The following is a 23,484-nucleotide window of genomic DNA, read 5'->3' as shown; positions in this document are numbered from 1 at the left end:
AATGTAGTCCAGGGGAGGAGCCACCTATCTTGTGATACTTCGAAGACTCTTCCAGGACAACAATGTGCGATCATCCGGACCCAGCACTAGGTGGCGATCTATGCACAGATATGAATGTCAGCAACCCTACATGCCAAGAACAGATGCATACTGGTAAGTAGCATATTCGTTTTGTAGCAATGGTGGCATGCTGCGCTTTAGATGAATATGTTTAAAAGTAAAGTGCGCCATACTGCGATTGCTACAATTGGTTCGTATAGTCAAGCACTAAATACACCCTTAACTATATAAGCAAATTATTGTCTGTGGCATTAGGATTTTTTGCACTTAATACACAGTTACAATAACCACATTATGTTTCTCCAATAAATACCAAATGATATATTTATATTTCACAAACTAAAAGGCCTAGGAGCACAGGACAAGGTTGACGGCAGAGGCCAACAGTGAGTGATGGGTGCTGAGAAGGCCTGCGCTATTTACGGCTCAACCTTGTATCTTTTAAAAGGACATACTGCTCTTTTGCCGTTTTGTAGTAAATAACAGGGGACTGTCCTTTAATGTAACAGTGCATCGTTCAAAGTTAATGGACTTTGTCAGCCGACCTGGGGTTCTAATTTGTGATGCAGATCACACTATGCGACACTGAGCGATTAACTCGGTCTCATGGCAGCAGGATGAGGAACAGACAAATTCTAAAGCATCAGAGACGCAATTACATTTTAAACAAAAAATGAAAAATGAAATCTGCAGCAGAGGTTTTGACACTTGTCTAAGTAGGCCCATTTAGTGCTGGAGTACTGGAACCTTCTCAAGCAGTCTGCGAGGAATGGACCTGAACACAAACAAACTAATGTGTGTGAAAACAGCACAGCTCACTGAGGAAAGCAGCATAAACAGCAAACTGTGGTGTACTGATGCCACACGGGTGTAAGGGTCACGTGAGGAGATACGCAGACAGTCTAACCACTAACACCAGGTTACTATGTGATGCCGTGTCACAATTGTGAAGCCTTATGCCAGCCTTAGGATTAAAGAACCTTGTTCAAGTTTCAGCAATAGCCTCACCACCGTGTGACTCTGGGCAAATCTGTTAATTTTAACATTCCTGTGGTAAGAAAAATCAACGCGTCCTTGTGTAATGTAATAGTGCTCGTGTAGAGCGCTCCTATACCTTTGTGTCCAGTGCAAGCTATGTAAAGATAGCAACAACAAGAGAAAAGGAGCGAGGAAGATCTGGCCCTGGAAACGCTCCCTGCTGTTTTTAGGTCTCGCCTTTACCATTCCGCAGGAATGGGAAATGGGGAGAAATCAAGTCGCCAAAATCCTCTTCAAACCAAGGGCTTTCAGCCCCGCGGTTTTCTTGCAGTTCACGTGAATCACGTGAGCAAACATGCACGAGCATTCACGGCCAGGTCTTCTCCTCCCCTAGCAGCACTCCTCCCACACCAGCAACTCCCCCCTCCCACACCAGCACCTCCTCTCTCTCTCCCCGCAAACACAGCCTTGCCGTAGCAGCACTCCTCCCACACCAGCACCTCCCCTCTCTCTCCCCGCAAACACAGCCTTGCCCTAGCAGCACTCCTCCCACACCAGCACCTACCCCCTCCCACACCAGCACCTCCCCTCTCTCTCCCCGCAAACACAGACTTGCCCTAGCAGCACTCCTCCACACCAGCACCTCCCCCCTCCCACACCAGCACCTCCCCTCTCTCTCCCCGCAAACACTAGCCAGGAACCAAGGGGCCCATTCCCTTCCTTGCTCTTGCCGTGTCTTGTCTGCTCTTTATCTGCCTTCTAACCCCCATCTCTGCCATACCCCACTCCGTATCTTTCCACGTCCCAGCGCTCCTTTTCTCCCCCTTCCTTGACCCAGCTTGCTTTCTTAGCCTTCCCTTCCTCCTGCTCGGTGTACCCTCTCCCCCGGCTCCCGTCTCTTCCTACCCCCACCTCTCCCTCGAGCACGTTTCCGACACATCTTTGTCTTTGTTTTAACAGTAAATAATGGCGGCCGCGCATCTTGTTTAAATATATATTTTGTGGTGACTTGCGCTGTCACCTACAACGTCCTACAGGGTCCTTCTGAGTAAACACCAACCACAGCTCACCATGCCTCTCCCCTCTCCCTTGCACCCACTCTTTCAGAGACACGCTTTCCGTTCGTGCAGCAGGTGCAGTGGCACCGGGACACAGGCATCAGGAATCCATGAAATCAAATAATGTCTTTATTTTACACTAGGCAGGAACCAAGGGGCCCATTCCCTTCCTTGCACTTGGGCCCAACAACACACTGGAAACCACTCTGCGCACTTTATACTGGTTTCCGTTTGAGGTACAAGCTATGCCATTTCAAAGTGGGCATCGTGAAACAGCCCCCCATTAAGATTCAAGGATCCCCCACCCCAGGCCTTTGTCTTACGTTTTAACCGTGTCCTTCTCGTGCTACCCCCTATGTGCTCCACTGTTCAGTCTCCCACTTGCAGACTACTACAATATTTCCTACCCAACTCTTGGTGCTGTTTAAATGTTCTCACGTCACGCCAAACAATTTCTCTTCTTTTCTAAAAAACACATCTCTCTCACACTCTCCCTACCTTTTAAACAAACTATTGCACCTCTCTCCACAGCTTCTGCATGGAGAGGGGCGGCCTTGAAGTATTTACTTTGCAGCAGCTATTGTCACTTATTATGCAGTACATCTACATGCGTAGGAGAAAATGAACCACAAAACTCTGAAGAGAAAGTGGGGGATATGCAGTAGGGTACGCTTACTCATTCTATCCACAGTCACATCGAGCACGTACATATTTCACAAAAGCCAAATGAAAAGAAGGAAAGCAGGCCACAGGCTTCAAACCTAATCGCTGTTGGATTCTACACAAAAACACTAACACGCTCCCACATGATCCGTTTCACTGCCATGTAAAACCCACGTCCCTGCTTCCGGGCCTAAGACATGACAACGTTTAAGTGCAGCAACCAACTGTGCGTGTGGGAGGCTGTGATGGGTGAGAAAGAGGTGCAGCGAAAGCTCTAATCGTTCCCGAGATCACATTCTGAACATCACAATTTGAACTGCATATGTCGCAAAGTCCCCTAGCTCTTATGCATGAGATATACATTAATGATTTCAACTGGTTTTACTGAGCAATTTCACAGAAGAAATGGCACCGATTTTGATAACAGCAGGCACGTTTGTTACAGTATGAACCATGTAAGAAAATACTGTCCATTACCAATATCAATTAAAGCAGAGGGGGAAGCCAGGGAGAGGAGGAGAGGAGCGAGAAAACAAGGGGGCAGGCCGAGAAGTGAAAGCACACTCAATGCCACCACAAAGAAATCTGCTCATCCTCAACAGCCAACAGTTGATTCACACCAACCAGAATCCACAAAACATATTATGCATATGGCGGAGTGACCAGGTGTCAGGCCGAGCAGTTCCCCGACCTAGCTTCTATGAAAGGGTCGGCAAGCATGCAACTGAGTGAACATCATCCAATACAAGATGTTTATCTGGAAACCAAAGCAAAACAACACCATTCCTAGCCAATAACTCTGTAGCAGTTTGTAGAACCGTTTTCTATGTTGTTTTACTCACATATGGAAAATCCCAAATGTTGCAGTCCCTAATAGTCTGGTGTCTTCTTTTCGACGCGGCTACATTTACCATATAAATACACACCATCAATACTACATTCACATTAGTACAATTATACAAATAAAATGATTGCTTACCTGTCAAACGACGCTGCAACAGAACTAGAAACACAACACGCCGTCGCATACAAGCAAGAAAATACAATGGAAACATTTCACAAAAACATTTACATAGGACATCATCATTTTAAACATTAAAAACCAAAGAAAACAAATAAAGATGCAAAACCGGAATTACTCGCAAAATTTTTTTTGTCTAAATACCATACAAACTATGGGAAATTAACAGTAAATTAAACACATATTCAATTATAGAATCCGAAAACATAGGGAAACACAAAAAAAGTTGTCACTTACATGTCAATGACGCAGCAACAGCACAGGAAGCACAACATGCCTTCCGCGTGCGAAGATTCTAGAAGATCTGGGAAATTCCCAGCTGACGCACGCCAAACGCAGCGCTACGTCAAAAAACGTAACACTCTAATTACAGAAACAAAAATGTCAAGCTAAAAATTTACTACGGGAATACCTTGTTTTTAAGGATGATTTGTTGCTGAAAATGCTATAGTCAGTGCTTGATAACATGTAGTCTGAGAGACACGCAGCATCGAGGAGACATTACTAACTTCTTCACCCCTCCCGCTAACCTTCGGTCAGAACTTAACAATGATTAATTACATGTGACTATTAACGTGGAGAAAATGACTGCAGAAAATATGTTGAACATTAGGGCACGTACGTTGTAGCAAGGTAGCAGGCGGGTTAAAGGTCTGCGGGTCACTAATCTCTGAAGCATGTAAGTCCACTCGGAGAGCGTTCTTAGCGGGAGTGGAACCTTTGACCTGCAGACTAAAGCCATATTTTTGCAAGGACAAGCTGAGCTACCTTATTGCAATTACAATTAATTCACATACAAAGGCACATCTCCGCAGTACACATCCATTTTAGTGGTAAGTGCTGTTTCCTACCACACTTAACTGGAAGAAAGGGGCATACTTGCTCTTCTTAAACAAACTTTGCTCATCATGTAAGAAACCCGAGAAGAAAGCGTCTGGGCACAGACAGATTTTAGAGGGCCGCTGATGCGATACAAAATATCAGCGCTGAGCATCTTGCAGCTATAAGAGAAGCTTTCAATAAGCATTGGCAACATTCCAGTAAGAGAAAGGCACTACTTGATGGGAGGGATACACGTGCATGTATGATTCAATCTGTGTGGACTTCCTCTTAATAGAAACGTCACCGCTGCCTCTGTAACTGCCTATCAAAGCATGCACCAACCTCAAACTATCAGCATAAAGATTACACGGAAGAGAACTCGTACTTCAATCTTGCGGAGCACGTGCAGTGCCCTGCTCTTAGTGAAGAACCCCAGGGCAGTCTCAAAGCGCTATGTGCCCTCTGCAGTGCCAGGAGATCTGGCACCAGGATTCACGGGAGGGGGGAGGGGGGCTTTGTAATACGATGTACTATTAACTACACAGCCTCAGCCTCCCCACAGGCTGTAAGGAAACTTGAACAACAATACGGTAAGAAGGGTGTGTCAGGGGAATATTTAGTGACCTTGCATTGTTATAATCCCTACAGAATAATGAAAAAACCACAAATGACAATGGGTCAGAGAAAAGAAGAAGCTATCTAGAAAACTGTGTGCTATGGAAGGGATACAATCTATAAATCCACAGTGTTCATGGAGAAAAAATATATGTTCCCATCAGATACCCGTCCTGTACCGCCCTACATCATTTGGGATCCTTCACCCGAAGGAAGTGGAAATGAATCCACTGTGGATTAGGTAGATTGCAGCCTAATCGTACTGAAGGATGCAGTGATGTGTAGAGGAAAATTATATAGTGGTATCAGGGGGTAAAGATAACTAGCAGTGCAGAGAGAAAGAATGCCATGTGTAGCATGTGACTAAGTGAATTACTATTGGGTTGTGGGAATGGAAGAAATACATTTTAATAGAATCCTACCCGCACCCAAGGTTAAAAAACAGTGCAAAGTAGTGTTACAAATAACTACTTAGGTATAATCTAGGTCGACATGTTTCTGCAGAGGAATAGGCTCACAAGATACCCGTCTGCTTCATCAGGACCTTTAACAAAAATGTGCTACTGCTAGTAAGTGTATTTAAAGTGATTGTAATCATATCACCTGATATCGCCAGTCGGGATGATCCAGATGGTCACCAACATGAAAAAAGGACGAGACAAACATACACATAAGAACACACAGAGTTATTAACGATAGCTTCAAACACAGAGAAATGTCTCGTGATAATGTACATTTGCCAAACCATATTGGTCTAGGGTTGCTTGTTAAGTCAACATGAGTATAAGGCGACAACGGCCTTGTGAACAAAAAGGTTAAAGTACTCCTTGTGATCACTCACCCACGCTCTGGGGAATGAGCTCTCCACCTCACCCGGCTACAACTCAGGTACAAATGGAGCCCCGCTCTATCAAATGTAAAGGAAAGAAAAATGATGAGAGGAAGAGCTCAAAAAAGCCCATGTGTCAGACACACCTTATTCAGAATGCTTTATTTGTAGCAGTTTTGCTACTCTTCTGTCTAGCGCAGTGAATGTAGAAAAAGTTCTGTCTTTTGCGTTTTGGAAATGCAAATCGATTCCGAGTTTGTATGTACTGGATCGACTTCTAATAGACAGATGGCCGTGTATGTGTATAATGGGTGTTTAGACTAGGAAACCGAGCGCGTTGTAATGGGCGTTCCTTACTATCAGCGCTTATCAAACCATGTCTAAATGACAACCGCCATACCAATAGTGCCCGTCTATGTATATACCGGGTATCAAGACCAAAAGAAACAGGCTCCGAGCGCTCTAATAAGTGCTCCCGAGCACGTCTGTCAGCACTCCTGCTATTCTGCTCCGAGGCTCAATAGAAAACGCTAGCGTACTCTTCGTTAGTGTTATGTGCCCCATACGCTTACCTTTCCGTCGGTACTCCTCGCCTCCGTCTAGGCTGTTGGTGGGAGGTACCTGCACGGAAAGGAAGCGGATATTTGAACCTCTTTCTGCCGGCCGACGGAGCGGTCACATGACCGATTCCGTCGCATGCGTCAGAACTACAAAATCGTAGGGAAATGTAGTTCGGTAGTGGCGCACTCGATCGCGCATGTGCAGGCCAAAGGAAAGTTGGGCATTGCATACGTCAGAACTACAAAACCATAAGGAAATGTAGTTCAGTAGTGGCGCACTCGATCGCGCATGTGCGAGCCAAAGGGATGATGGGTATTGTAGTGTGACACAATGGTATGTCCGCTCCGAAGACAAATACAGAAAAACACTCGTAATGAAATGTTTTCTGCAATTGTCCTCGGTAGACAATATTACCGGTAATTCAGGCAGTCGATTTCTTTGCTGCTAGCCTGAACGGATATACAATGTTAGTCATGCGTGGCATGTTGGCAGTTGTCATTCGCTCTGTCTTTTACCAATTGCTCTGAGTCTCACCACTCTACAGATATCCGCCTTGTCTGGTGGACTGGGCCACGTAATGCCAATAAAATGGACCCTTTTAGACTAACGGCCAGATTAACAAATACCAACTGGTATATTATGTTCATTTTCAGAAACAACTGCCAACATGCCACGCTAGATGCTGGGAGCCAACTGATTACAATCTTTACTACAAGGCTTAAAGCACTTTATTATCCTGGTCTGGTTTCCTTTTCAACTGGTGAAAACGTGATGTTTCACACTATAGCAGACTTTCGGTCTGGGTTTTTTTCTGAACTAAATGGCAATGCATTACAATGTATTTTCCCAGTGTCAAAATAAACGTGCGTAATTTATTTCTCGGGGAAATAGCTTAAAGCGTATTGCGTTAAACATTGTTTTTTGTTAAACCGAAACGACTTTTTTCGTGCACGTTTACATACGTTGCTACAGTTGATTTCTTTTTTTATTAGTCGTAATTTTGTGAACAAAAAAAGTGCCTGTGTTCACATTATTTGGAAGCTTAAAGCAATGTATGCAGCTTCACGGATTCTCTTCCTTTTATCAGTTTATGGTATAGAGGGCACATAAAGTATAAACAATGTGGCTTTAATCTAAAAAAAATATATATATTGTTATAATATCGACTGAAACTACAACTAAATACTGTCTTTCTTACATCTGCTAGCAGAGATCCTATTAAGAGCATGGGCATAGTTTAGAGTTCAGATTGAAGCGTATGGATTAGTGGCGCAGCAGGTGCAGTGACACCAAGGCACAAAGGACAGTGTGGCCTGCCAAACAGTGGACCTATGCATTTTAAGTACCAGCCCAAAAGGCTACAGTCGAATTAGACTACTGCGCTCCTTGAAACATGTTATTAACAGATTTGCCAATAGGTCTCGCAGTAGGAAAGTTGGAGCTATTGGTTTTGTAAATGACAAAGCCCTTTGTTTTTAAAATGAAAACAAAAATAAAAGGCATTGTTATTTGCAATTGTAATAGCTCCAACTTTCCTACTGCGAGGCCTATTGGCAACTCACACCCACGCAGTGCCACTTTTACCCACACAGCACCACTTTCAGACACACAACGCCACTCACACCCACGCAAGCCCACTCACACACGCAAGCCCACTCTCACCCATGCAATGCCACTCACCCACGCAACGCAACTAACACACGCAACGCCACTCACCCACGCAACGCCACTCACCCACGCAACGCCACTCACCCACGCAACAACACTCACCCACGCAACAACACTCACACATGCAACGCCACTCACCCACGCAACGCAACTCACTCAAAGCCACTCACACACACACGCAGTGCCACTTTCACCCACACTGTGCAGTGCACAATAGGTCTCGCAGTAGGAAAGTTGGAGCGATTGGTTTTGTAAATGACAAAGCCCTTTATGTTTTTAAAATGAAAACAAAAATAAAAGGCATTGTTATTTGCAATTGTAATAGCTCAAACTTTCCTACTGCGAGACCTATTGGCAACGCCAGTGCTTGTTATTTTTTTGCAGAGGGAGCGGTGGGGGAAGGGAGACCTAGAAGCATGCATCAGAGCCATTAACAAGTTTAAGTACTAGAAGGTTATACGAACTGTCTGTGAAATGGCAGATACGACTAAAACGCCTCAGTTCATGAAGCCAACAATATAGACATCTATATTTATTTTTTAATCTTCACGAATTCTACTTACTGCATTTCCACAAGACGAAATAATGGGTCAAATCTAGTAAAAACAACTTGCTTTGTGATAGATAGATTTAGTGTAATTCTGTGAAAAACGATTTCATGTAGTAAAGAGCAGTGGCTGGTGAAATTCATCAATTGTAAACAAAATCCACCTACCTATACATTTCACTCTGGGAATTATGTCTGTTTGTTCATAAATCTGTTCTGCTGGACGATTGTCATGCTTTTCACGCAATGCCATCCACTTCTCTGTTGTGTAAACGAAAATTCCCAGGCCTAGTAAACAGCATTCGTACCAAGTGTATCTGATAATATGCACTTTTAAAACTGCCCTCAACTAACCAGCACTTCATTAACTTATATATACCAAAATGTATTAATACCTACAAGCATATAAACTGGGTGATAGTTTAATAAATAAAAGACGACATTTCAAAGGTGCAGACCTGGCGGCCTCGGTGGCTGCCTACCTTTAGCTTGTGGATGTTGCGCTGTTTGAGTGTGTAGGAGGTCACAAGTAAATAAAGTTTGTGTGCGCCGCTCTGCCCCAAACGGTGCCTGCCAGCATTGTGAAGTGCTTGGACACAAAAATCATGTTAGAAAGTTGGAGAAAGGGAGAAATATCGGAATACTGTATTGTTGCATACAGAGCAGAACACGCATATTAAATTAGGTAAGAGAGTGAATAAACAAAGTTTAAATGTGTGCGCCGCTCTGCCCTTTACTGTGCCTGCCAGCTGCTGCTGAAAGGGATGGGTTAAAAGGAAGGGGGGGAATACAAGGAGCACAGCTGTACCCGTGATCTGATCAACACATTTTATTTACATTTCTTTCACAGAAACCACACAGGTGTGCTGGAAAATGTAGTGAAGGGTGGGCTTTGTTATTAAAGAACCCAAACAAAAGCTTTTTTCGATTGTTTACTGCAACAGCGCTCGACTATTTTGGGAATGTACAAACCAGGACGCTCAATATAAACATTGGTTTTCACGTAGCTAAAGTGGGGGAAGCAAGGTCGGTGTGATCTTGGGCATGACCGCCTTCAGCGAGCAAAGCCAGGAATGGCGGGGGAGCGGATTCCTTTGAAGTCTGATGCCGTCTGCAAGTAAACCAGCATGAGTGCAGAGAGGGGCTCACAGGCTGCCAAATAGTGTGCGATGTGCACACGCCTGCACACATGCACTGTAGGCAATCCACCTGCTTGGGAGCATTTTTGAAAGCCCCTTACATAAGTCTCGCAGACAACGCATGCGCGTTGGCTAAAACGAGACCTAAAAACTAGCCCACCTGATATGGGTGTCTCGGCAGCAGGCGAGATTGTTGGAGGACAGTATAGGTCCTAGAAACCCGACCCCTAGAGCCCTCAAAGTGGTGGACCAGGTTCTCGAAGGGAGTAAATGGGCTTGTCGCTCCCTCCACGGCAGAGTTGGAGGTATTGATTTCTAATTTTATCTGGTATATTGAATTCAGATTTGAATTGTTCAAATTATTTAATTTGTGGGCCTTGGAGTCAATCGCGCATTCGGAAATAAACCTGAGATGCCCCGCTCGGTAGTAATCAAGAAAGTTGGCGCAAGATAGACCTCCCTTTTTTCTGGTAGCATTGTTTCCCATTCCAGATAAGGGCACAAACTTTGTTCTGTAGCTGATGGATATCTTCTGCTGGAATAGAGGTGGGGAGAGCCTGGAAGAGATGGAGTATACGACACAGAATATTAATTTTAACCATGTTGATCCGTCCCAACCACAAGATATGTAACGGTTTCCATCTGTGCAGGTCTTTCAAAATGGCCTTACGTTAATGGGGCCAGTTAGCGCGGGTCCAGGTCTGGTGGAAGTTTGTAGTGTTAAGCCCCAGGTAGCGAACAGACTTTGTAGCCCATTGAAAAGGAACCATTTCCCGATAGGAGCTGCAGTGGTATAGTGATGTTCAGGGCCTATGATATGGATATATTGATTTTATATCCTGAGACGAGTTCAGACTCATGCAGCTGATGTGCAATGGCAGGGAGGGTCTACATGGGGTTAGTCAGAGTCAATAAAAGATCATCTGCATAGAGCAGAACTTTATGGTCCTGCCCACTGGAGGGAATGCTGGCGATGTCCGGAGGCTGGCGAAGGCAGATTGCCAGGCGTTCTAGAACCATGGCAAAAGAAGAGGGATTAAGGGGCGAGTACCCCGCTGTATGGGGTATAAAGGCAGTCAAATGGCCGTTCACTCTGACAGTAGTTGTTGGGCAGTATAGGAGGCCATGATTTTGCTAATCATGACAGGGCTCAACCCAATTTTTGAGAGAACGGCGCACAAAAAGTCCCTGCTGACCGTTCAGTGTTTTTTCATTTTGAAAGAAACACTTCATGTTCTACGAGAAGTTAACGTTCTTCGTGGTGAAAACATAAAGTTTTGATTTTTGTGGAAGCTGGCACAGCAAACCTTTCCAACTATGCACATCTCTGATAAACTCCTGAGGCCATGGTATATCAATTCCATTCTGATCTGATCAGGTTCGCTCTTACCATGTAGAGAAACTGGAGATATTATTGAGGGCAGCATCTGGCTCAATCAGAAACTACAGAATAACAGCTGCAGCATCGACTGATAACTCCCTTATGCAATTGTATTGCTACTCTGTTGACTAAAACCCTCTCTTTTATGCCTTCTCAGTTTTATGATTTATTGGTAGTATGTTACTTTCTCTATGGTGCTAAAATCTTTTTGCAAGGGCAAAGCTAGCACAAGGTTTAGGGTTAAATGCGGCTGGACATGCTTCCTTGTATCTATTTAATGTTAGCAAAGGGTACTGATTAACCTAGCAGTTTAGATGTTGTATCCCCTACCACTGAAGCTGTAACTGATTCCGTGGCTAAAAGGAATGTGCGTAAAAAAAATTTGGGAGACTACCTTTCACTAGCTCAGGAGTGACTGGGATGTTGATAGAGATGAATGGAAGGTAGGGATGGAGTCTGGTTGCAAGGAGGAGATCATGTTCGGAATAGAAATTTTACAATCTGAAGTAGTAGAGTACACTACATATTTTGTATGGAGTTAGTTGAAAATGCTAGTGTCCTTGACTGGTTACAGATTTCGATGTATTTAAAAATGTAATTAATGCACTGCATGTCTTATTTTAACTTTACAAAGTTAACGATTCTTAGTTGTAAGCCGTATGCAACTTAGTTAGAAATACACTCTGAGGTCCCAGTAAGAAGAATGGTCACAAGACTACAATGAAACCTTCAAAGGAGGACGTTGAGACCTCAATCCTGAAGCAGTTGCAACCAGAGCTGGATGCTAAGCAACAGCACCTCTTAGTTCACCCGGTCAGCGGAAACATCTCCACCAAACTCCCTTCAAAATCCCTCACAAAATAAGCCTTGCTTTTGGGAACGAACTTCCCCCAATGCCATCTTCTCGGAACCTATAGCTCAGAGATACAGCCACCAGACATGTCATGCTTCTATACACTCCACCCCCACCTCCAGCACTCACCCTTCCAACACTGCCTCCACTGGACTCTCCAGCATTATCTCCATGTTCTAAATCTCTTTGGGGCAGTCCCCGAGGACCTTTTGTCCCCCAAGACCAACCAATTGGGCAGATGCTCAGTGATGTCCTGGGGGATGAGCACAGTGTAGTTCCACCAGGATGCCTTGACCTGATGATAAAGCTAAGTCTTCTGAGGTGATTCAGCAGGTAGCGACATACCACAAATTGGACATGCATGTAAAACAAAAAGACAACAATTTTCCTCCGGAGACCCTGAGTCAATTTCTTACTTATGCTAAAGGGGATACTGAAGTCTGCCTTCAACTATTTCAGAGAGCCTGCAGGGCCAGAGTAGCCACCCTCATGTTGGAGAAAAAACTCAGGCCCTCCTCCAGTGATCCAGTTTAGCTTCGAGGACAGATACCATCAGACTTCTTAGTAGTCGTCTGTTCATACAGGCATACCTCCGCCCAAGCCACTAGCGATGCCCCATCATTAGGAAAGAAGAGTAAAAAAATAGATGACGTGGGCAAGAGGGTGGCAGTGGAAGAAGGTACCCATTTGAGCTTAGCCAATTCGCTCGATCTCTTATCAAGATATAGTAGGGAACACGAAGAACCACTTTAAACACCTCCTGGAACAGTTCCCAAAGAAAGAGGAAGAGATTGTATTGAAGGGCAAGATCTTCTCAAGTGCCAATATCCGTTATGCATTGGATGTCGCTAGCACAGCCTCCAGGGAAGCCAACACCATCATCCTGCTTAGATGCCATGCCTGACACCCTATCTCTTGATGGAAACCTGAGGTCAGCATGTCTGGCTCTGTATCTCTGGGTATGAACACATCAGCATCTCATCAACCCCCCGTTTGACAGGAAGCACCTTCTCAGACACAGCTTGATGAGATGCCCCGAAAGATCAAAAAAGGTAGTTAGACAGCCAAATACATGTGGGCTCTCCAGGCTGCATCTTTTACAGGCTCTTTTTGGATGCACCAACCCAGAGGGGGCCTAAACCACTTCTTAGAAGCCCTATTTGTACCACAAGCGGCAGCAGGGGCTACAGTAGGACATCCTACAGAGAGAACAATAGGGGTAGTGGCAAAGGATGCTTCAAACAAGGAGCTTGCCACTTGCCAAGCAGTGATGTGGCCAGCAAACCACCACCGCTGCCGATTGGACTATTTCATCCATCTTTGGCTCCATCCTAATTGCGATCACAGGCAAAGCATGCCCCAACGAGCAAAGGATCTTAGCTTTTCAGCATCCACTGCCTCTTTTTTTCAACTTAACTGTCAGATTCATTTTTATATTCATTTGAGTTTTAAATACCGCTAACTAGACCCAAAGGTATCGGTGATTTACTTGTTATGAATGTACGTTTACTTGAATTTCATTAGGGAGATTCATGAGGCTTGAGAAAGTCATAGATCACAGTTCGCAGTCATGCGTGTTTTGGGGATTCTGGCATTTAGCATTCCAGTCGTGCCCCATAGTAGTTTGCTCATTCACCCTCTTCAAGAGTGTCTGGCAGCCCAGTGGTAAGATCTGTTGTATATTCAAGCCAAAGCGCCCGCTCTCTGCAGTGAAGGTGTATCACCAACCTTCTGCAAGTCCGGTCTTTTGCCAATCCAGTCATGCATGGACACCTCTCTTACAGGCTGGGTCGTGCATCTTACACAATCCAAGCACAGTGGCTGTCTCAGTACGATTAGTTACTTGAAACTACTGGCCATTCAACTAGCCCCCAAAGCCATTTTGCAACTCATTCCCACCAAGGTAGTCCAGATCAGAACTGCCAACATTAGTGCCACCTATTATATCCAGATACAGCCCCCTCTGCTCTCTTACCGTGCACAGAGCATCTGGACTTGGGCACTCTGTTGCAGCATTTAACATTTAGTGGAGCATCTACCGGGGACAGCCAACAACTTTGCGAACCTGCTCAGCAGGATGCTTCAACAAGTCCTTAAGTGAGAACTTCACCCTAGGTCCTTCACAGATATTTTCAGGGGTGGGGCACTTCACAGCCAGACCTATTTTGCACCCCAGACAACCCAAAATGCCAAAGCTTTAAGACCAGATAGTCTCGCCCACAGTCATTAGGCAATGGGCTATGGATGAACTGGTCAGGGATATTTGCCTGTGCTTTTTCACCTCTCCCATTGTTTCCGTTTGTGGGCAGGAAGCTCAACCAAACATCTCTAACTCTCATCTTGGCAGCGCCAACATAGGCCAGACAGTCTTGGTTTTCCATTCTACTGGAGCTATCAGTCAGCCCACACAAGAGGTTTCCCTTCAAGCTAGTCATTCTCAAACAGAGACAAGGCCAGGGCAGACATCCGGACCTAGGTCAACTCACTTGCGATCTGTTGCCTCGGGTCCTAAACTTTGGGTGCCTCTTTCAAGAATAGATGTTCACCTTGGAGGATGCCTAGTGGCTCACAACATGCACCTACTATTTAGCAGGTGGAAGAGTTTGGTCTATTACTGCATTTACAACAAATCAGATCCTTTAAACCTTACAGTGCAGGAGATGGTCACATACCTTTAGCTACTTAAACAATGTGGACAGGCCCACTATGTGTATGTGAATACTTGTTGTCACTGTTTGTGGCATGAGTTGAGACCCATTGGGTGTTTAAAAGACCCCTCACACACCAACCTGGTTGGTGTCATGCTTCATCATCGGGGTCCCAACCGGGTGGCCAAATGCCCCCGGTTGTGCTACGACGCCTGATTACAGCGGAGAGGGTGTTGGTGCGTTAGTGTGATATGAAGTTCTACTGTTAAAAAATATCTCTGAGAATCCTTGCCTCAACTTTATTATTGGCGGCTCAGGATATATATATTAAAATCTGTGTGATGCAACTAGTAAGGATTATTTACCTATCCGTTGGCTATGTGTGATGGTCTACATGTTTCTGCCCCTGTGTGTAATTAATGGGGCTTTCTTCAGGACCGAGAAGGTGATTGGTGAGTGGCGAAAGTAAGTAGAGCCACGTGATAAAGCCAATGCAGTACCTACACACTCACGAAGGTGTGTGGTAAAAAAGTGTGAAAAGAGTGTCAGTGTACTTACTGACACTTCAAATAGGCAAAAAATTCAATGCCATAGGTAATTTAGCGAGAATCAGGCAGAGGGGGAGAGGTTTAACTGCGTCCGATTTGGAAAACAGGAGTCCTCTGCTTATTCACCTACATCTGGTCCCCACGGTCCCGGCACCTGCAGAAATGAAGCCTGACCAATATATCTATTCATCTCCACTTCTCAGTTGCTGCTTACATGCAAAACAGGCAACACGTTTTTTTCAGGATACCATTGGTTAAATCATTTATGGAGGGACTCAAAAGGGTTAAGACCTTCAGAGTTCCTCCTGCTCCCATCTGGAACCTCAACCTAGTCCGTATCAGATTTATGAGGTTACCATTTGAGCCTATGCGCTAATATGGCCACTGCAGTGCCTTCCTTATAGCCATCACCTTGCTTTGGCACATCAACGACCTGCAAGCACGTTAGGAGCCTTTCATATAGATCAACAGAAATAGGGATGTTCTTAGAACCATCCTTAATTTCCTCCTTAAGGTAGTGTTGCCTTTCCATCTTAATCCGACCATGAAAAGTCCAGTCTTTTTCCCTCAGCTCGATTCTATGGTAAAAAGAGCACTGCATATGTTAAGTGTTAAGAGCTTTCTCATGTCCTTCATTGCTAGGGCAAACTCATTCCTCAAGTTAAACCAGCTCTTTAATCTCTTATACCCTTTCGATGCTCATGACGAGCTCAGCTCGTCATGATGCACGGTTGAGCTGTGCTGATGACGAGCTGAGCTCGTCATGAACAATGGGAAAGCAAAGGATCCAGCACCGGGGGGGGGGGGGGGGGGACACCTAGCAGCCAAGGTGTTAAACCTCACAAGGGGCAGCCTATCTCTATGGCTGATATAGTCTGGTGGATTGCAAGTTTAGCTCACTAGAAGGTGGCTACTACTGCCTTCCGAGGTAACTTCCCCATAGCCAATATTTGCAAAGCAGCCACCTAGTCAACCCTGCACACTTTTACTACACTTTGTGTGGACAACTGAACCTGTCCGCAAGATTCAGGTGTTGGCCAAGTCGTTCTAAGGACATTATTTCATACATCTGCTTCAGCCACACGCTAGCCACCAGGGCCTTGGGAGGGAGGGGGGGGGGGGGGTGCTATACAGTCACACTTGCAACTAACGAAAAATTCTGCCTACCTGTTAAGCATCTATTTCTAGCGTTTAGTGCTGTAGATTTACATGCAACAAATGTCCTCCATGGATGGTGTACCTCTTGCAGATCATCTAATAATCACCATACATATTCACTTTGTGCTGCCGCACCATGCTTATCGATCACAGTCCATACATCCTCTCACCCACTGTTTGGAGTTGCTGCCCATGCGCAGTGTACACTGAGAGGAGTCGCACCACTTCTCAGGACTTAAGAGTTCTTCAAAGAAAATCAACTTGCAAACATCCAAGCTCAACACTAGATGGTAGGACTCTGCTAAGCATATGAATTTACAGCACTGAACTCTACGAACAGATGCTTACAGGTTAACTAGCATTTTGTGTATAATTATATATATATATATTAATACATCAATTGTTTAGCAACATATGTGTGTTGTTATTGTCCATACAGCTATTACAAAATAATTAAGTAGAATATTCTAAATGGAGATTTAGATCATAGAACAGCTATTACTCTATATAAGCAGAGTAAATGTATTTAAAGGCAGATGTAATTGTAAAAGGACAGGTATTTGTGTACCAGAATTGATATACAATTAAAGTATTTTTGTATAGTATTGAATTTGTACATAATAAAGTAGAAGTGCAGCTTTTACTACAACTGTACACATGCAGATAGTATATGGATATAGATAATCTATTTACAAATTTGCCTAATGTATATTTACATAGCACAGGGTAAATGTAGAATGATTGCATAAATGCAGCCATTACTACAGAAGTATAGAAAATACTATGATATATAACCAGATCTTGTATAGATGTCTCACCACAAGCACCCACCGAATGTTGTGTATATAACTGTAGCAATACAAGTACTGCTCTTAATGTAGAGGAAGAAATCTGAAGCACAAATCTGAAGCACAATTGACATAAATATACATAAAAGTTGTCTTATGAATTGTTAAAATAAGTATGTTTGTCACTTACTTTCAATTGAATTATTCTGCATGAAAACATTGCAATGTCACTGCAATGCCACTGTTGACATACTTACAGTATTTGCCTTCTCTCATGCGTCTTTGCAGTGATACAAATGAGGTGGATATACCTCAAAACACCCGAGTTGGGACAAAGCGTTATATGGCACCAGAGGTCTTGGACGAGACCCTGAACAAGAACCACTTCCAGGCTTATATAATGGCAGATATTTACAGCTTTGGCCTGATCATCTGGGAGATGTCTCGGCGATGTGTGACCGGAGGTAGGAGTCCTATTTCATAATATACTTTAAAGGTGTTGTCTCTTCCAGTGCATTTCATCACAACACTGTGCTCTGTGGAGGGAGAAACAAACTTAACTGGAGTTTCCTGGTGGAATTGTGATCACTTTCATGGCAGTGTCTACATATAGACCAGTCATTCGGGTGAGAAGAGGCAGCGATAGCAAAGCTATGCGGGAGGAGTCACGCCACAGTTAGGCACCTTCTCCTAGCCTTTGACCCGAAGAAGTGCGCTCACGCATTTCACCAGGTACAATGCGACCGTGGACTGACTGAAAACCGGTCATATTTTCACTTATTTTCACTTTTTCTTTTCCATTTTTGCACTGGTCCTGAAGAAAGCCCACCGACCTATATAGGCAACGAGGCTGAAACATGTCGACCGTTTTTTAATACACACCATACAGTGCGCTTGAATTCCTAACCATTCCAAAGCGGCACAACATCCAACCGCCCCCCTTGTTTGGGCTACCCGAATCCAGACCCAATAAAGTCATGTATCTGGCTGTCCGGGTATTTTAACTCCCTTCCCTACCACCTCACTATCCACGATCACTACTGTTTTAACCAAGGGTAAATCCTCCAGGCGGAGGGTGCATAAATACTGACCCAAGGATTATGCACACACGTGTATAAAAGAGCGGTGAGACAACATATACCGCTACGAACACTCATAATACACGTGCATGAGGGTCTTTTAATTTGTGAGACACCACGTACCTACCTGCATACCCTGGTTATGCAGGACAAGTGATCCTTTCCCCATGATTTATTGAGTGCCTACATATAGACCAGTCTAGAGACTACACTATTTGTTTCTTTTTACAATCATGAACAGTTGTTTTCAAAGAATTGATGGGAGAATGCACACGTTATTCAATCAATAACTGTTAGGCAGTCAATTACTTAATAATACTTAGACAGCTGAGAACTGTTGGTGGGGTAAATATAACTGGCCTCTTCTTATCCATTGCATTTCAACTCGATGAGTGAACTTGTCGGGGGTCTGGAATGAAGTTGATGTTTGAATTTAGATAACCGTTCCCTGCCATCCACATCTTATTTAAATGAGAATGCCTGATATGTTTAAACTTTTGTGTCCCTGTTGCACTCGGGTGTAAAATGAAAAGGCATTCCAATTTATTAAAATGTCGATATGTTACAGACTTCAATGTAAGCCAATGCATTGAATTCAAACATAGTCTTAAACTGCGGTTCCTAACCCAAGGTCCATGAAATAGAAATTGCTTAGGCCGGGGTCTCTGGTGGGAACTCTGGTAAGTGTTGTGTGTTGATTTATATTTATTGTATGCATTTGCTACTGTCCCTGGCGATAAAATAGTTAATTTCACAAGAACACAAGTGGTAACTAGGCCTTGCAAGAATCATCAGTAGACTGAAAGCATTTGGACAAAATGACAAGTGGGTGTCCTTTGTATCCAGCCTCTTGTGCCCCCGTTGTTTGTTTCCTGCTGCAAAACAGACCATGGGCAGGCGATATTGATGATCACAAATAGGGTGCAAACCTTTGCTTAAAAACGTTGTTTCATCTGTCAGAGATATCAGCTCATTTCTTAAACTCCTACATGTGTTCGCTAGTCTCTCAAATGCTTTCTGAATTTATCCTTTCTAGAATCATTCTTTGCTTCAGACTGAATCAATTAATTTGAATGCTCCATTATTTGTTAAGGTTTGTTATGATTTCCCCAGAACATCTTCCATCTGATAGGGGAGAGTAGGGTTGCAATGTGGAGAGAGTGTGAGTCGAGAAACACTTCCGTCTGCCCTAGGCTTATTTCTTCTGTTCTGACTGATTGACAAGTGACGACAGGCAACCCCAGTCTAGGGGTCAACTTTCACCAAATGTGCACATCTCCTCAGATGTTAATGCATGATCCCTGTTGCCTTTTAAGTATTTTCTTTGAAGTTCCTATTAATACCCTGAAACGTCCCGCCAGATCTTTTTTGAACTTGCTCACATGCACAGTGGGTTGGTTCATGACCAACAGCGGCAGTGTGCTTCAACAATTTCTTTTACCGGCAGCCAATTAAATCAGTCATATGAGCAGTGGAGCAGCCGCATGTATTTGACTTACAAGCTGCTTAATATGCTTGGTTCTCTACTTGTGATTGACATATAGTGAAACTTTACGTATTATGCTGGGAACAGAAAGATTGCTTCAAATGGATAAACTGTGGCTGAAGTATTCAGGAACGGTAAGGCTCTTTTTTGTATAATTCAGTTTTGCAGCACGATTGACATCTAGGTTTCAATATTATGCTTATATCCGGTCACTTAGTGGTCGGGACACCTTCATGATTTGCTCGGAACACTGGTAATGAAACCATATGCCCACTTTAGCCAAGCACATTGAGTGGTATAGGGCCAACTCTATTAGCTGAAATGAAAACTCCAGGTACCGCTCTCTTTCTTTCTCCCTCTCCATCAAACAATACCCAGCCATCTTCCTCATTAACTGGGTGTTGTGTTATCAGCACACATCGTGAGAATCCCTTTAACTTATATGTCTCTTCCCAGGGCATCTCAAAATAAATGGTTTAAAAATTATCATTGTAATTCATGCAGCTGGTTCTTTGATAAAGGCATGTGCACCGAATCCACCCACAAGGTTCAGAACCTTTAAATAAATGTATTACAAGGTAAGCTAAGTTGAGAAGTAAAATCGAAATTCATTTCCAGAGGAGGGAAATCCAGAGCAGCCAGAAGTCACATGCACCAGAAAGTTTGAACCACTTTGTGGAAAGCACAGAGCACGATAAATAATACAATTCTACAGACAACAAATTCTACTAGTGTACATTAACCTGTCACATGAAGAGTACACCTAGGTCAGGAGGTGTGAATCTAGGAGACAAGAGGAGAAGAATCGAAGAGTACAAGAATTATGATTGCAAAGTAGTGTGTAATACTCTGCCAAAGAAGAGATAAAAAAAAAATGACAACAGGCACTTACTACTGTTCCTAGTACTCAAGCTTCTAAACACCCATGACAGAAACTAATTTAAGATGGGAGAGATTGAAAACTACCTCGGATCTGACATTTCACTGGAGGTAAAAGGAAATAATTCCATTCCAGTTGCAAAGCCTGTAGAGGAGAACGGCAATGCCATGTCCAAGGAAAAATCCAAATAAACTAGGATCCATCAGGGGTGTGGAATTTAATAAAATATCCACTTGTCCATAGGGCAAGTTGCTTCATAAATCTACTTGTCCTGTAACAAAATCCACTTGTCCCTTTGCTGCCATGTAGTACGGCGACAAATTTTGGCAGCAATCTCATTATATAAGAGCTTTGGTATAGCCTTTCTGATTATGCCAGGGCTCATACCATAGTAGTGTTTGAATACTTGCAATCCCTTTATGTTGCCACGTTTCAACAGATTTACATACTGGGCAGAAGATACGGGTAAGCAATAGTTCCAGGGTTAGAATGCCCATTTTGAGTCTGTTCAAAACTACTTACTTGAATGTATTAATGGTTTTCAACAACTCTTCTCTAACTTGTTCACATACTGAGAAATGTTGGCAATTTACTCCTGACAATGGCAGACGTAAACCTTTTTCCAGAGTTGGGGGAAAAAAATGGTTGGAGGGAAAGTGAACTTGCCAACACTCAGATTGTCGCATGAGCAAATCTACACATGCATATTTGTTTATGCTAAAATGCAGTTCACAAATCTTGTCTAGGGGTACTATTTCTTGCCCTACTTCTTTAAATTCTTGGGAATTCACGAAAGCCGTATAGCTGCACTCAATGCAAGGACATATACCATGGGTGCAATTTTGAGACTTTGTTTAATAATTGGCCCCTAGTTTGGTCTGTGATTTTTTGAATTTATCAAAATTCTCTCTCTCTCTGTATCGTCCAGCTTCACTGTGAGTGAAAACATTCTGCTCTTTGACAAGGAGCATATCCGCACACAAATAGTTTTTGTTCAGTGCCAGTAACTGCTGTGGCCGTCTGTGCTTTTTGAGACCAAAAACAACTTTTGCCAATGTTTGTTATCATGGTGCGTGCCGGGCAGCTCCCACACCAATATGGTTTTTACAAAAACCATGCCAAAACGAGTCACACATTGACAAAACTAAAAAGCTGAACACCAAGTTCAGACCTACTGGTTTTGCCACTGCTTGTTTATTTTTGTTTCCCATAATCTTATTGGAACTGGCTACACTGATTTTCCATTGTGAATATTTTGGGGAAATATTAGCATGCATCACACGTTATTAAATGACGCTGAAAAGAAATGGTACCTAAAATTTTACAGTGGTTTAGCAAATTTTTTTTCCTGCTTAATTCTTTTATGAACATTTTATTTTGAAAGCAAAGAATTCTCAATCTTGCTTTCAAGCTTCTGCAAATATTTGCATCAAATCAGAGATCATTTGTTGCGCATTATACATAGCCTCATATCACTAAACTTTGAAAATGTGTACACATTTTTATACTGGAACCACTGTTAGTAGTGCAGTCAGAGCTTACAACATTTACTTAGAGCGCTCACCCTAATAATAAAGGCTTTCAATTAATGAACCATGAATGCAAGTTTGAACAGCATTAACATAATGACAAAAATATTACCTTAGCTGCAGACAATGACCTTCCCTGATCCATAATGTGGTACTGCAAACGTGCAGCCAAAGGGTTTGTGCTGCAGGGGTTTGGGCTTACTTGTCCCAAGGACAAAATACACATGAAAACCTTTTGCCCTTGACCCCCAAACAATATGTCCTGGGCATCGGGCTATAGGAATTCTACATCCCTGAGTGGGTAACAATGGACATGTGGCAGTGCTTGTCTCTAGGCTCCTAAAGTACCTAACCACATGCATCATTTTATGGTTAAAAGTGTATTGTTTTTATGCAGCACCACTGTCGGAGAAAAGTGTCTTAAGATGGTGGTCACATATTCGACCATTGTAGGTTTACTGTTCACTTCATCAGGGAGATACTGCCTCCCACCAGTGTTAATGGCCAAATGTAAAATGTTTTATTCACGAAAAACTTCTAGGCCTAACTATTAGTTGCCAAATTATTAAAAAGCCTGGGAAGGTAGAACACTTTCAAGCTTCGCTGTTGTTACAAGTCAGTAATTAGCTTCTTTTCATTCTTCTTAGCCTTTGTTTACTGGGCTTTTTTACTATGTAAAATATTTTGGTATATGAAAGATCTTTTTGCTGAATACGTAAAAAAGTTTGAGTTCTGGGAGAGCCTTCTAACAGCAGATTCCTTACCTTAAAATCCCAGGTGTCAGGCTAGATCCGGAAAATATTGACTCTCACTTCTGCACGCCAGTAGGTGACACAGATTGCTTCATGCCAACGTTGTCTGCTCCGGATGGGATGTGTGCGTGCCTATGAAAGCCGCCACCTGAGTACGATATCAGTTTCTTCATTCCGCACCAACAGTCGCAGATTCAGAGAGCTAACTCAGTCACTTTTTGACCAACATTTTCTCAACTTTTGTCGAGCCATTTTCCCCGATTTGTTTCCAGTGTGCTAGGGACATGCTCCTCTCAAAAAGCTACGGGTTTGAAACCTTGCAGGGAATATCACAGGCACATTTATTTATTTATTTATTTTGAAAGTTTTATATAGCGCGAACAAGATCTTTGCAGATATCAGAGCGCTTTACACGGCTGGG

General features: G+C 43.4%; 1 protein-coding gene across 1 annotated transcript in view; it reads left to right on the top strand.

Annotated features, from left to right (window-relative positions):
* The window catches only part of BMPR1A (bone morphogenetic protein receptor type 1A), a 556,231-nt gene that overhangs the window by 492,493 nt on the left and 40,254 nt on the right, over window positions 1-23,484 (top strand). Inside the window, exon 11 of the mRNA XM_086922023.1 lies at window positions 17,626-17,801. Within this exon, the coding sequence (XP_086778149.1) occupies window positions 17,626-17,801 (176 nt within the window). The remainder of the gene's footprint in view (window positions 1-17,625; window positions 17,802-23,484) is intronic.

This window comes from Lissotriton vulgaris, chromosome 5, assembly GCF_964263255.1.
Source record: "Lissotriton vulgaris chromosome 5, aLisVul1.2, whole genome shotgun sequence".
Classification (NCBI taxonomy): domain Eukaryota; kingdom Metazoa; phylum Chordata; class Amphibia; order Caudata; family Salamandridae; genus Lissotriton; species Lissotriton vulgaris.
This window is presented reverse-complemented; position numbering and strand designations above follow the sequence as displayed.